General features: G+C 36.8%; 1 protein-coding gene across 2 annotated transcripts in view; it reads right to left on the minus strand.

The window, feature by feature from the left end:
- Window positions 1-942: 942 nt before the first annotated feature.
- EPYC (epiphycan) overlaps window positions 943-16,173 on the minus strand; it is a 38,007-nt gene continuing 22,776 nt past the window's right edge. For both annotated transcript variants that reach the window (XM_038558631.1, XM_038558632.1), the window contains exons 4-8: window positions 14,363-14,531; window positions 9,296-9,454; window positions 8,049-8,251; window positions 6,604-6,699; window positions 943-1,579 (exon numbers count right to left, since the gene is read on the minus strand). In XM_038558631.1, the coding sequence (XP_038414559.1) occupies window positions 1,409-1,579; window positions 6,604-6,699; window positions 8,049-8,251; window positions 9,296-9,454; window positions 14,363-14,531 (798 nt within the window). In that variant the 3' untranslated portion in view covers window positions 943-1,408. The remainder of the gene's footprint in view (window positions 1,580-6,603; window positions 6,700-8,048; window positions 8,252-9,295; window positions 9,455-14,362; window positions 14,532-16,173) is intronic.

Consider the following 16,173-nt stretch of genomic DNA (forward strand, 5'->3'; position numbering starts at 1 on the left):
GTACTTAAAAATCCATGTTTATACACATAATAATGGTGATGTGTATGTGTGTGTAGGACCTGCACATGTATATTTGTATAAGAAAGGGAAATTGCAAAAAAAGAAGAAAAAAAAAAAAGGGAAATTGCTTGGAGCACCCGGATGGCTCAGTTGGTTAAGGGTCTGACTCTTGATTTTCGGCTCAGATCACAATCTCAGGGTCATGATCTCAGCATCGTGAGATGGAGCCCTGCATGGGGTCCCACGTTGAGCCCCGCAGAGCCCAGTGCATGCTCAGCACAGAGTCCCCTAGACATTCTTTCCCCTCTTTCCTCCACCCCCTCTGCTCCTCCCCCTACCCACACTCCCACGCACACATCTCTCTCTGTCTCAAATAAATAAATCTTAAAAAAAGAAAAGGGAAATTGCTTATGTAGAAGTTTTTATTTCTCATGGAAACTTTCACAAAAGCATTCAAGAAACCATTTCCTAGTTATTTCTCAGGAGTAGAACTTGGAATTTGCAACTGGGAGGAAAATCATCTTTCATTCGGTCAATCTTTCAGTTTATGACCATGTGCTGGTATTTTGATCATACATTTCAGAAAGATCAACTTCCCTTAGCAGGCGTGCCTTAGCTTCTTCCCTAGTGCGGTGATCATATCATCATCTATTTTCCATTTTCTAAATTTTACTTTATTCAAAGGCACAGAAACATACCTATAGAAGGATTTGATAGCTGTCTGGTTGTGTTTGAGGGACGAGACCAGGGTCAGGTCCTCCTGTAACACCATCATCTCACGAGATCTACCAATAAATTGCCATTTAACCAAGGGTCTAAAATGAGTAGTCATATCTCTAAGGTGATAAAATATTATTATGCAAAAACTGAAGCCACGTGTTTTACTGTTGCATATGATTATTTGTGTGTTACGATTATAATGAATATTTTCCCACAGCTCCATTGTAAATTTAAAATACTTTTATTCTCACCTTCATTTTCTTTAATAGATTTGGAAATAGAAACATGCTTTAGTGAAAAAAAAAAGAATAGGAAAGCTAAAAAACATCTAAATCTTGGCAATACACCTAAAGTGTTGATTTTGTATTTTTCTTTATTATATGCTTAACTTGAAATTGTATGGGATATAAATCCTCAAAACTTGCAAGTTACATGTGATTTACAAGAATATCTGTGAAATATTTTTTAGCATTTAGTTTTGCTCTTACTGTACATCATTTGGTTTTATTCCTGACTTACCTGGTGTTTGCTTAAATTACTAAATTGTCATCTTAGCTCAAAACTTTTAGGTGTACACCATTTTTCAGAATACAATTTGAAAGTATCATTCTGAGCTTCTGTTTTTTGAAGAGAGCAGTAAGAATTGTTCTATTGTAGTGGGCATCGTAATGCTAACCATTATCTGAAATTAGACAAGGCTTCCAATGGGCAAGCGAGGTAGGCACATGTACGCTTGAGGAGTTTTGCTGAGATTGATAGGGTTTCCATCCAATCGAATATCCTCTAGCGCCTTACGAATATAAGTCAAATTTTTAACATTGCAGAAGGTATCTTCATGCATCTCCAAAATGTTGTTATTCTAAAAGAGATGACAATAAGTAATAAGGCAAAATATAGCATACACTTAGTATTGTTTAATAACATAGTTCATTTTGCCTCATCCCCATTTTTATTCTTTTGTTCCTTCTCTTATCCAAAAAAATGCATGTTATGGGATCATTACGCATCATTGGGCAACTTCTAGGCAGGAGGAATTAAGTGACTGGAGCACAAAGTAGAAATGGGCTTGCACTTCAGTAATAGAAATGAAAGGGAGGTGAGAAAACTAATTTAAAGAAAAAGTTATTTCTAAAACTGATGAGTACTGCAAAGGAAGAATGGTAACTGTGGAAAGTTATCTGAAAGAATTATAGTGATGGAGCTGAGAATGGAATAACAACACACAGGCCTGGAAAGAGCCAAGGTAGGAATATTGCAGGGAGAGAGAACACCAAGTTCATTTTGAGTAATTACAGTGGAATTTCAAGAATGGGAAAAAAAGTCAACATGGCTGAAGTAGGGATCCCTGGGTGGCTCAATAGCTTAGTGCCTGCCTTCAGCCCAGGGTGTGATCCTGGAGACCCGGGTTAGAGTCCTGCGTCAGGCTCTGTGAATGGAGCCTGCTTCTCCCTCTGCCTGTGTCTCTGCCTTTCTCTCCTCTCTCTCTCTCTCTCTCTCTCTCTCTCTGTGTCTCTCATGAATAAATAAACAAAGTCTAAAAATAATTAAAAAAAAAAACATGGCTGAAGTAAAATGAGGGAGAAAGGGAGCAACTGTCAGGAAGATAAACAGGGCCCAGAAATACATATTTAAAAATAGCTTTATTGAGTATATTTCACATACCATAAAATTCATTCATTTTAAGTATATGGCTTAGTGGTTTTTAAGATAGTCCCAGAATTGTACAACCATCACCATAATTTATTTTTAATTAATATTTTTATCATAATTTGATTTTAGAACATCTTAAACATCCTCCAAAAGCCCTGTAGATATTAGCAATTACTCTCCTCACCTCCATCCCCTATCTCCAGCCCATGGGGACTTCTAATGTACTTTCTGTTTTTTTTATGGATTTTCTTATTTTGGATATGTTATGTAAATAGAATCATATATATCATCTTCTGTGACTGGATTCTTTCGCTGAGAACTGCATTTTCAAGGCTTATATTTTGTACCATGTATCAATACTTGTGCTTTATTGCATGATAATATTCCATTGTGTAGATATACCACATTTTTATCCATTCATCAGTTAATAGAAATTTGGATTTAGAATTTTCCAAATTTCGTTTTTGTTGATTTCTTTTTCCAGGAAGTGTCGAGTTTTTCCGAAGTAGCTGCACCATTTTAGATTCCTACCAACAATGTATGTGTTCCGATTTTCTCTGCATCCTAACCAGCACTTGAAATTATGTCTGTCTTTTTTATTTTAGCTGACCAGGTGGACTTGAAGTGGTATCTCATTGTGGTTTCATTCATGGCTACTGTAGTGAATACAATTGGTATATTATATTGATTTTATTTTTTTATTTTTTTTAATTTTTTTTTTAATTTTTATTTATTTATGATAGTCACAGAGAGAGAGAGAGGCAGAGACACAGGCAGAGGGAGAAGCAGGCTCCATGCACCGGGAGCCCGACGTGGGATTCGATCCCGGGTCTCCAGGATCGCGCCCTGGGCCAAAGGCAGGTGCCAAACCGCTGCGCCACCCAGGGATCCCTTATATTGATTTTATAAACTGTCACATTGCTGAACTCATTTAATAATTCAGAAGGTTTGCTGGATTACTTATGACTTTCAGTTTGGGGAGTATTTCCATCGTAATAACAAATCTTCCAAACCATGACTATGGACTACCTTTGCTTTATTTAGATCTCTTTCTCTCCAGATAAAATTATGTATGTTTAAGGAGTACTGTAGAATGTTTTGATATATGTATACATTATGGAACGATTACCACAATCAAGCTAATTAAAATTTTCATCACCTCCCGCAGTTACCTTTTGTATGTGTTTCCGGGAAGAACACTTAAGACCTCTCAAAAAATTTCAAGTACGTAGTAGGGTACTCTTAACTATAGTCCTCATGCTGTATTACGTTGTATCTCCAGAACCTATTCATTCTGAATAACTAGTATTTTATGTCCTTTGACTAATATGTTCCCATATCCCCTAGTCCCCAAGTCCTGGCAATCACCATTTTACTCTCTGCTTCTTTGAGTTAAACTTTTTTAGATTCCACATATAAGCGAGATCTTAAAATATGTATTTATCTGTGTTTGGTTTATTTCATTTAGCATAATATTCTCATGTTGTTGCAAATAGAATTTTTTCTTTTTTTTTTTTTTTTAATTTTTATTTTTTTATTTTATGATAGTCACAGAGAGAGAGAGAGGCAGAGACACAGGCAGAGGGAGAAGCAGGCTCCATGCACCGGGAGCCCGACGTGGGATTCGATCCCGGGTCTCCAGGATCGCGCCCTGGGCCAAAGGCAGGCGCCAAACCGCTGCGCCACCCAGGGATCCCCGAATTTTTTCTTTTTTTTTGAAAATTTTTAAAGTTTGAATAATATCCCATTGTATACATATACATACATACATATACAATTTCTTTATCCACTCACCCATTGGTAGACACATAGGTTGCTTCCATGTCTTAGCAATTGTGAATAATGCAGTGAACATGAGAGTCTCTCTGAGACAGTGATTTCATTTCTCTTGGATATATACCCAGGAGTGGGATTGCTGGATCATATGGTAGTTCTGTTTAATTATTTGAAGAACCTCCTATCATTTCCTATAAGGACTGTACCCCCTACATTCCCACAAATAGTACACAAGGGTTCCCTTTTTTCCCACAACTTTATCAACCTTGTTATCTTTGGTCTTTTTGATAATAGCTCTTCAGTGAGGTGACATCTCATTGTGGTTTTGATGTGCATTTCCCTTATGATTAGTGATGTTGGGCATCTTTTCATATACCTGTTGGCTATTTGTATGTTTTAAGAAATATCTATTTTGGCCCTTTGCCAATAATTTAATCAATTTTCATTGAGTTGTTTGAGTTTGGTACATATTCTTGATATTAACACCTTATCAAATGTTTGGTTTGTAGATCTTTTCTTCCATTCTATAGATTATCTCTTCTCTCTATTGATTGTTCCTTTTGCTCTGCAGAAGTCTTTCAACAACATGTAGCTTTCAGTCTACAAATCTTGTACTTTTCTTGTTAAAATTGTTCTTAGATGATTTATTATTTTGTGATTAGTATAAATAGAATTATTTCCTTAATTTCCTTTTCAAATTGTTCATTTCTAGAGTATACATATATAATTAATATTGGTATATTGATTTTATTACCTACTACATTGCTTAAATCACTTCTTAGATTTCTTCTTAGACTCATTGTTTATTAAGGAAAGTGTTGCTTAATATCCATATGTTTGTGAATTTTCCAAATTTCCTTTTTGTTGATTTCTATTTTAATTCCATCATAATCAGACAAGTACTTTGATAGGTTTCAGTTCTGTTCAATCTATTGTGGCCAGTTCTGTGGCCTAGTATATGACCTACCCTAGGAAATGTTCATTAAGCACTTGACAATAATGTACATTTTGCTATTGTTGGATGAAGTGTTCCATAGATGACTGTTAAGTCTAGTTGATTTTTAGTGTTGCTAAGGAGTTCTTGAACTATTTCACAGTTGATCTTAAGGCTAGTTGTTCTATCCATTATTGAAAGTGAAGTATTAACATTCCAACTTATTGTTGAATTATCTATTTCTCCCTTCAGTTCTGACAGTTTATTCTTTATACATTTTTGAGGCATATTGTTTATAATCATTATTCAATGTGTGTTATATATTATATATAATATATAATATATTATATATATAACAATATAATATATTGTTAGATGTATATATGCTTATAAGCATTAATTCTTTCTAATGGATTGACCCTCTTCTCATTGCATAATGTCCATAAGGGATAAAAGTTTTAGTGCCTATGTGCTGTACTACTCCCTTTGATAGGTAATAGGTACCTGCTGTTAATAGCAATTGTGCCTTACATGTAAGTACTTATCATGTTCCAGTAATTACTATTTGCTTTATAAATTAAAACTGTGGTGCAGGGAGGCTCACATATTTTGTCTAATCTTTAGATAGTATTGGAAGTTAGAATTTCAGCCCAAGGAATCTGTTTTTGCCAGAGCCTTCATTCTTAATTACTATACTATGTTTTGGCAAACATTTTGAAAGGAACCAAAATTAGGGATTTTTATATAAGCATTAAAATATAAATTGAAAACAATGTAAATTAAAAACAGCTATATACTCAATATTGGTGAGGTGGTCATTAGAAGAGATTGTTTTAAAAAGAGTTCATTGAATGCCTTTTTAAACCTTAGAATAGAGAATATGAAGCCAATTACTTTTTTAATGTCACATATACACAAGCCCATTGTGTTTGAATAAACATCAGAGATGCTGTTACTTTCTAGGGTCAATATTATCACAGACAATTGTAATAAAATTTAACTCAGAATTAGAAAACACATTGGAAACAGATTTTCTTAATCCAGAGAGATGAATATCTGTCATCTCTCAGCAGATAGGAATGCCCTAGGATTGAATTTAATTCAATACATAAAATCTAAAATTAAAAGCTAAAATTGATACTTTTTTCTCCTGAAAGCTAGAAATCAAATTAGGTTTTTCTTTCTCCCATTTTCTCTTCCATTTCTAATTCTTATACATTTCTTCAGAAGATGAAGTTTTCATTTTTTTTTCAAAAGTAGTTTTGGGTGCCCGAAAGATGCATTATGATTTAACAAAGACTGAAAACCTCTAAATACTAAGATTATCAGTAATCAATCAGTATAGACAGAGGCATGAAGACCTTGCACTCAGATGGAGAGAGAGAGAATGAGAGGAGAAAAAGAAGAAAATTGGTGACAGTGCGTCAACAGGCCATTATAAACAGTCTTTGTGTCTCAACTTCCTCCTCTTTGCTTTTGTTTTTCATGGAGCTGTTGGGCATACCTTACCAGTAGAAGCCTACCTGGAGGTGAAGAGCCCGTAGGTTTTCTGGGAGTGGCAGAGGGATGTGGTCCAAATTGTTATCAGTGAGGTAGAGATGATGGAGATCATACATATCCTGTAAATATTCCAAATGTAGGGACTTAGTGGAAATTAGTGGAGCCACAGTTGTATTTTCCATTCCCTGTTCATACAACTATTTGTAAAATAGCACGTGCCTGTCGAGGTCTGGTTTTGCAAAGGTGAAGCAGATTAGTTTTTTTCAGGTTACTAGACAATTCAAGTGAGTTTGGAAAGAATTAACTGTAAGCAAATATTTCTTGATGAAAATGCAAAGTGTTTCTCAATCTCTACAAAGAACCTTGCTTTGTTCTAAATTACTTAGTTTAAGCAAGGCAGTGTTTTTCCAGGGAAGACACTCTGCAGAGGATTTTGAGGATTTGGGTAAGACGTAGGAGGAATGTCCTTCATGTTACAGGGATGGAGAAAAGAGAATTTCTCTCCAACAAAATCCTCTTCTCTCTCATAAAAGTACCAGGAAAAGAGTCACCTGCTAAGAGATATTGTCTTGCTAAGACAATAAATATTTAGACAACAACAGGTCTACTCTCTAGCCAGACACCACAGAACAAAGTGTGACTCACCACTGCCCATGCCAACAAAAGCTGCTGAATGGAGAGACTGAACTTTGACCCTTGGCAGGCTCCAATGAGGTGGCCCAGCTCCCTTGCCTACCAGGGTAGTGTCCCAGGAGAGCTAATGGAGAAACAGGACTTTCGCCATTGCTCAGTCCTAATGGGTCCACACAGCCCCCTGAACGCTCCCTGTGTCCTTTCAAACAGTATTTTAAATTTGCTCTTTTAACAGAGATTGAGAAGGACAGTTTGGATACAGTAAGAGTGGGTAAGAAAGCTGGTTGGTGGGTGTTCCCTTACTCTATGCTGTTATTCTAAGTAAGACCATCTCGCCCCAAACTTGCTTTCTTCACTCAGAAAATACAATTTCTCTCTCTCTCTCTCTCTCTTTTTGAAAACACAATTTCTAAGATGAACTGAATCCATCCTTTTTTTACAAGGTAATGAAAAGATTTGAATGTCAAGGCACCACCCACACCCTGCACAAGTAGTTACCCTTAAAGCCACATAAAATATTCGCCTTGAATGGAGTTCTTGGAAAATACAATTTGTCTGGCTTGTACCATTTTCAAGTGCTCCCTATAGATTCGTGTTCCAGGTAGTTACTCACTCTTTATTCCAGTTCTGTTCTCTGTTCTTGCTGTTTAACCAGCCTCAGAACTTACCAAAGCACAATATTTCCCCAAAGCTTGATAAATAGGATTGTATAGTTTACTTTAGGAGGTAAAGGTCCCATCACATTGAATCTCCTTATGGAAATAAAAACGCTAGTCATTGACATCAAAATGGGATGGAAGGATGAAAGTCTTCCATATCCAAATTTAAAACTCACTTTAAATGCTTCTTGTTTTATTCCTTTCCTTCCCAGCCTATTGTTGCTGATATCAATAAATGTCAAAGTGTTTGGCAGTTCTGGGAGCTGCCTTATTTTATTGTCACGCAGGACGAGCTCCCGGAGGTGAGGTAGCTTTCTGAATGCATCCTCATCAATCTCAGATATTAGATTTGAGGTCAGATCAATCCTTCTTAAATCATCTAGAAGGAAAAATGAAGGAAGTAGTTAGATACGTATGAATATGTTTTGCTTGCATAAAAATATGAAGAAAAATTTTCTCACATATAAGTGAAGATAAATACGAAGTTAATTAGGAATGAACAATTAAAGAAATAATTATGTATAACTACTTTATATAAAAATTCAATTGTTTTCACCCGATACTATACTTATTTACGTACTTGTAAGAAAGATTAATTTCAACAAGGAATTGATACATTATATTTAAAATAATTGGTCATTTCCCTATATTCTTCATAAGCTTTGTCTAGATTTTTACTATTTAAAAGGTTTTCCTCAGTGATGACAGATTGCTATAGTTTTTAATAGTAACAGATATATTAGCATTAAAATACAAAGGCATTAAAAATAAATTTTCAAAGGATTAAAACACTTTATAAAGACAAGTATTAAAGTTCTTCTAAGTTGGCAGCAATTATAAAGTCAGAATGTAGGCTTGTATGCATCAATCATAAAGCAATTGTGCTTTAATGGAAGTCTATTCAAACAATCCAAATTCTAGTAAATATATGACCATGACGTTTTACTCAATGCCTTAACATGATAATGGGTTCCCAGCCTATAAAATATACATATTTATGGTTCTATTTCTTAAAAAAAAATTTAAAGGTTTTATTTATTTATTCATGAGAGACAGAGAGAGAAGCAGGCAGAGACACAGGCAGAGGAAGAAGCAGGCTCCACACAGGGAGCCCGATGTGGGACTCAATCCTGGGTATCCAGGATCACGCCCTGGGCTGAAGGCAGATGCTCAACCGCTGAGCCACCCAGGCGTCCCTCTTAAAAATATTTTATTTGAAAATATCAACTATGTAGTTTCATCATGACCTTTAACTCTTCATCATATAATTAAAACAAACCTTCAAATATTTATGTAAGAAAAAAAGTTGATTTATGAGCCATATTTTCATATTCAAATTTCATTTTTTGTACCAACATTTTATAGTGCTAAAGTTTAGGAAAGTCTGTAAGGAAGACAAAGATATTAGTGTTATCATACATACCTAGGCTTGCAAAATCATTTTTGTTGATCTTTTTAATTCTGTTGAAGCGGGAATAGAAATAAGCGGTGTTCTTGGGCAGTGGAGGAATAGCATCAAGTTCATGATCATCACAGTATACAGTGGTGCTTATACATGTACATAGAAGACAGGTTGGAAAGTCTAAAAGGTAGAGGCAAATAATTATATGTAAGTAACAAAAGCAATTTCTAAGAAATAATGTGATTAGATGTTTGCTAAATAAGTTTAGTCTCATACAGACCATCCTGGTATATTTCATATTTTCTCACATGGTTTTTCTGTAAGTGGAAATTAAAGTCCAGTGTACCAACCAAAGCAGCCACAACAATTAGTATATTCTTTGTAATGTCTTACATTTTATTTTAAATTCCAGAGTGTGGTTGTTGCTTTTATACTTATTAGAAATTCTCTTTTCCAATGTAAATATTAAGACTATGGTTTCTGTAAAGTTAAAATGTCATGCATACTATTTTTTATTAGGTCTTTGGTTCCATATTTAAAGACCACACTGAAACAAAATCTGCTTCAAGAAAAAAGATAGGGTAATCATCATTAATATTAATTGACTCAATCTCTAATTATTGAATCCTTTCTAGGTAAATGACACTGTGCTAGCTGGTGAAACAGTGAGGAGCACAAACAGATACAATTCTATTTATGATCTTCTATGGCAGATACATGTGAATAACACGAATAAAATGATGACTGTGGAAAATGTTATGAATATAGGAGCATAAAATAGGGGAATTTGACTCAGTCTGACAGTCATGGTTCTCTGAGGAGGTGAAACCGGAGTTGAGGTCTGCAAGAATGGAAGGAGTTGACCATACAGGTGGGAGTGAAGAGTATACGGCGGAGGAAGCAGCATGCGCCAAGGCCCTTCACTTTGGAGAGATTACAGAGAGCATTGAAGTGTATGGACAGACCACACAGAGACCTTAGTGGCTGTGTTATTACAGGTGTCATTTCTTATCCTAAGGATGGGCAGGGTATTGCATAATCAAATTTGCATCTTAAGAAATCACTCTACTTGAAGGTGTACTAGGAGACTGAGGGAGGGCAAGTGGACAGATTGAAGTTGAGCTGTTGTCTAGATAAAAGATGATGGTTACTTGGCTGGGATCATGGTGAGGTGTTGGAAAGGCAACAGGTCCAAAAGATATTTATGAGGCTGGATTATATCTCCACACATTGGTCTGTCTCTACCATGCACGTGCACCTGCGTACACGCCTCCTACACTCCCTGTTTCCTGGTCCAGTAGAGGACAGTGAGCTTCTAGGGAAGAGAGAAAAGCGATGACCAGATGGAAAGAAGGAAGACAGAATGGGGGAGATGTTATGGAGGCCAGTGGAGAGAGAGAGAGTCTGAAGGACAAGGTAATAGAAAGCATTCAAAAGCTGCTGAGGTGCTCAGGAAGTTAAGGACTGAAGATATCTGTTGGATTAGTCATTGTGGTGATTACAGGCTGCTTCAGCAAGAGTTGAGGAGTCATGGGGCCGGGAGCCAGAAGAACAGTCATTTGAGGAGGGACTTGGGGGTGCAGAAATAGTGACAGCAAATGTAGACAATGCTATTGAGAATTTGACAGTGAAGGAGGAGAGAGATGGTGATAGGTTTCAGCAGATATATTTGCAGCATGTAAATTGACCGAAGCAGGGGTAATTTAAAGAAAAAGGTCCAAAGTAGGAGAATTTGACTATTAAAAGGATACTGAGAGGGCAGGAGGAAGTGGGACCAAAGCACAGTGGAAAGGATTGCATCCTACCTGTGAGAGGACAGACAGTTGGTCTGTTGTAATAGGAGAGGGAGATAAGGTGTCTGCAGGTGCTTGTAAAGATTACATCTGAAAACAGAAGATTGAAAGGCTGCTACCCAGGAGATCGCATTTTACTCTGTGGAGTAGGAGGCTCAGCTTGAGGAGTAAAGGGAGGAAGAGAAGGGTGGTAAGATGTGAAATGAACAGAGGATGTAAAACAGCCATGAAGACTACATGGAAGTGATGCAAGAACTTTCTTGTGATTGCTCAGTGGTCAGTTCATCAACCAGGTCACTTTCCTGTTTTGTTTTGGTTTGTTTTTTTAAAGATTTTATTTACTTATTCACAAGAGACACAGAGAGAGAGGCAGAGACAAAGGCAGAGGGACAAGCAGGCTCCTCGCAGGGAGCCTAATGTGGGACTAGATCCCATTACCCTGGGATCAAGGCCTGACCAGAAGACAGATGCTCAACCTCTGAGCCACCCAGGAGTCCCTCACTTTCCTGGTTTTAGCTTTGAACTCTCCCACCGTGGGACCAATCTCACTCTTAGGCGAACCAGGACACTTGGCTGCCTGAGTTGAAGGATCCATTTGTGGTTTGTGATCAAGAACTAGTTATGCACCTACTGGGTCTTCTTACTGTCATTAAGTAGGAGTTATTCATAATAATAGTTTTGGGAATGAAAACTATTTTACGACTGGAAATCTAGGAAAGACAATTTAAGGGGAAGTTGTAAAATATTTAACACCAATTTTTCAGATCATTATAAATTAATATTTTCCACTCATAAAATGTTTTAAAAAGTAAGGCATTTGATTCTTCAATGTATTCATGTCTTTGCTAATTTAATAATAATTGCTTAGGGTAATTTATATATATTCACACCAGTTATAACTTAATTCTCTTTTTTCCACTCATAACCCAAGTCTACTTTATATTGCTTCAGAACACTGTTTTGAGAAATTGGTATATGAATAGTAAAAAATACAATATTTTGATTACTAATGCTCTAAATATTTCTTTCTAAGCCATTTAACTTTGATGAACATTTAAGATTTAAATTTCATCTTAAGGTTTAGAATTTCTGGCAATGCTTCATCCATGGAAATTAAAATGTGAATTGAATTTTAACTTCATTACTCACCTTCAGACTACTTTGGAAATAACTTTTATTTCCCCTAAAGTCATAGGTTTTTTTTATATGGTTTCAAAGCTGACATTATTAAGCCATAATTTTAACTAAAGCTTTTGAAAAGATTGGGCATCATGTTTTTTGTTGTGCTTGGCTCGGCTGAAAGATCTGAGTATAGGTAATTAGTCAACTTTTGACAGATCCGAAATTACTTAAGAGTGAGTAATGTTCCAGATAAATTTAATTGCCTTTTTGGAAACTTTCTTCTGGGTACTTAAATTTCCTTCTATTGTAGGTGTATCTCTTTGGTTTTATTTGTCGAGTGCTCTCCTACTCCGCAGAATGCTAACTATGTGGAAGGACTATGGTGTACTCACGAGAGGTACTGGCTTAGGATTTAGTGGTCTCTCTTCGAATTTCAGCACTGCTGTGAACCACCTCCATCATCTTGGACAACTTCTACTCTATGTTGGGGTTTTAGCTTTCCTACTTGTAAAGTGGAAATAATAATACCTAGCACACAGTATCATTCAGACTCTTCAAAGAATTAATATACCTGAAACACTGTACTGGTTTGCGTAGACACCACATTTTACAAAAGACAACTTGTTACACCACTTATTGGTGAACAGTTAAAATCTGGTAGGTGCGGAGAGTCGATTGGTGGTTACCAGGGACCGGGTGGGGAGTGATGAGGGTTTATTGGGCAACACACACAAAGTTTCAGTGATGCAAAATGAGTAAGTTCTGGAGATCGGCTGTACGGTATAGTGCCTAGAGTTAATGAAACCGTGTTGCACACTGAAACATTTGTTAAGAGCAAAAAATAAACTGTTATCAATAATAGAGTAACGAGAATAACTGACATTTATTATGTTTATTATGAGTCAGGCACTAAATCCATTCATTTAATCCTTATGATAATGCTTTGAAGATCTGTTATTTATGATCCCGTATTTTAGATGAGGAAGCTAAGGCAACACTGGTGAATGGCTTGCTCCAGAATGTGTAACCAGCAAGTCCCAAAGCTGGGATTTGAATGCCCTCCCTCTCTTTTGTTCTCTCAGTATGTTCTGCACACAATACTGTCATATTACCCACAACACATTATTGCCTCCTCATCTGTTTGCATGTCTGTCTCCCTGTACTAGATAAAACTATCCATGAGAACAGTCATCATTTTAAGATAAGTTTTGTTATCTCCAGAACTTACAGTACAGAGACACTCCAATGCTGTGCTAATGAACCTTTGCAGTGGGAACTCTACTCATTTTCCCACACCCCCTTGCTATGCCATTCTCTGTATGGGAAAGTATCCTGGTGTGAGTCCATCTGAGTACCCCCAAGGGATGCACTGACAAATTCTAACAAGAAACAGACAGATCATAGAATCACGTTGAACACCGGGAGCTTTTTCTCATTAACGAAAAGGCCCTGGTTTAGATCACCTTCAGGCTGTACAAGAGGGAGTCCAGTGTTAGGGAACACCTTCCACTCTGCTGTTCCCCAGGACTGAGAGAGAAGCAGCCCATGTTCCAATAAATACACAGACAAGAATCAGGACAGGCTGGCTTTAAACCCAGTGTGTGAAACTAGCAGCTATGTGATCTCTGACAAGTTTCTACTCTTTTTGAGCTAGTTTCCTTTGTAACAAAGGCCTAAGGCCTTTACATGGTGGTTGTAGTCATTAAATGAGAGAATGTGAGGTGCTGAGCATGTGACATTGTGACACATAGCATGTGTTCAATCAATGTAAAATATTATTACCATCACCATCATCATAATCAGCCATCCTTACCTTCTCACCCTGAGCCGCTGTGGCCTGCACTGTCAGGCATAAATTTTCATCTCACTGGTAGTGTAGTGTATTCTTTGTTCTAGAGATGGATCCCACCCCAAGGGTTTTGAGTTATGTATGATGCTAGATAAATACTTTCGTCCCAAATCTTTGGATATTTGATCATTTCCATCATGCCAAAGCTGAATTATTAAAACCACTTTATAGTTGTTACAAAATACATGGGTATCTCCTGCTTCTAACCCAGCCTATGGCACAACTTTCTCTGTGGGTGGTGCGGATGGCCTGTGGCATTGGGGCTTGGCACTTCTGAGGTATAACCAAGTGGACTTAATTCAAATCAGCCTTGATGGGCCTGACCTTCATTGGTGTGTGGGCCCAGAACCCCGGTGAATTCAGGCTCCTGTGGAGAAGAGCCATCGATGAGTCTGGGGGTTGATTCCTCCTCCTCCTCTTCAGCCTCCTCTGGCTGTGGGGGTGGGGTAAGGAGCTCTCTATTCCCAGAAGGCATCACTGTGGCTATTTCAATCTGAAAAAGAAACAAAATTTCATCAGGCAACCTTCTCTCTCCCCCTGTGAGGCAGGAAGACAAATTTTGAGTGTATCCATTTTGGCCACAAGAGGTCACTGCTGTTCTGAAGTTGGACACCGCAGGGCCTGCTCCCCTGGAGGGGTACATGTGGTTCTAGTTACTATTATTGTTGGTTTTAATAAATTTTGCTTCTCAAATCTTAGTAATAATTTCCAATGCCCATGGTTTTGGGTTTGTGGGTTTAGGCTTTTGCTTTTTCAAACATTCTTACATGTTTATTCATTTTTTAAAAACCCTCATTTATTGTTTTCTAAATACATAGCATTGCAAGAATGCATTATTGTGGTGGAAGATTCAAATTAATCCAGAAGCGTGCAGAATAAAATCCCAAAGTCCTTTTAACCCTGAAGTCCTGACCATTCCCTTGGAAGATAAAAACCGTTAATAAATGAAGGTGTATATTCTAGTCCTTTTAATCTTGGTTTCCTAGGTTCAGATAATCTGGTTTGCTTGTTTGTTTTTTAACAACTTACACTTCTTCCAGTTGTTTTACTGTAAAATATCCTTTCTCCTAAAAGAAAAGTATATATGGAGATATGAAAACTATATGGTTCGATTATGCTGTGCCATTTCTCATATGCTTTCAATATTATTTTGAGTAACAAGCATTACCAACAACATTTGGGTTTGTTAAAATTGACCTTTTTGAGAGCTTTTACAACAGAGGGCATTTATTAAAATTGAAAAAATACTCAAATATTTTCTCAGGGATTATAGTTTATATTCTACTTGGTTTTCTCTTCTTGCATATTTTAGGTAATGAGGAACTGCCCTTAAGAACACTGTTTGCATTTAGAATAAATCCTTCTCTCAAATCCCTTCCCATGCCTCAATGAGACAATTCTCCTGTATTACTTAAAAAATGTGTACCTCCCTGACAATATTGTCACCTTAGGCAGGAAATCTGTTCAAGACGGTTTGCTAGTAATATGCAGCACCCACTTTTGGGGGCACACTTTTCTTATGGCTTCCCCAGGAATCCCAGCTTCCCCTTTTATCACCCTGACTGGGCTGCTTGATCCTTCCCACCCTTCTTTATTTGCACTTATTAACCAAGCAAAATAACACACAAATTACCTTCTACCTTATTTAATGTCAAAATGACACGTGCAATATTATTTTTGTGTGTAAAATAAGTACATGATTAGGCCAGATATTCCCTGAGTATTTTAGATAGATGTTCTATTTCATCACAACATTTTTAAAGATACATTTATTATTTAGTATTATTTTTTTATAAATTTGAATACATTGCTTCACAAATGAAAAATTATCCTTTTAAAGGAACACTAAGCTCTCTGGTCAGGTCACACTTTTGAATTGTTTCTCTATGTTTCTGTAGACTCTCCTCATTTCCGCCCTTTCTGCACTGTATTGTGAGGGCTCCATCGGTTCGTGCCTATCCAAGCCCACTAGATGGTACACTCCGAGTTACATGTTTTAGCTTTGTAACTCAAGGCTGTAGCATAAGAGGTGATCAACAAGTACTTATTAAATATAATTTTAAAATTGCTTGTCCAAAATGTATCTAATTCACAGCCTTATATTTAATTTCAGAAATTCTACTGATAAGAATCAT

This window comes from Canis lupus, chromosome 15 (assembly GCF_011100685.1).
Source record: "Canis lupus familiaris isolate Mischka breed German Shepherd chromosome 15, alternate assembly UU_Cfam_GSD_1.0, whole genome shotgun sequence".
In the NCBI taxonomy this organism is placed as follows: Eukaryota; Metazoa; Chordata; class Mammalia; order Carnivora; family Canidae; genus Canis; species Canis lupus.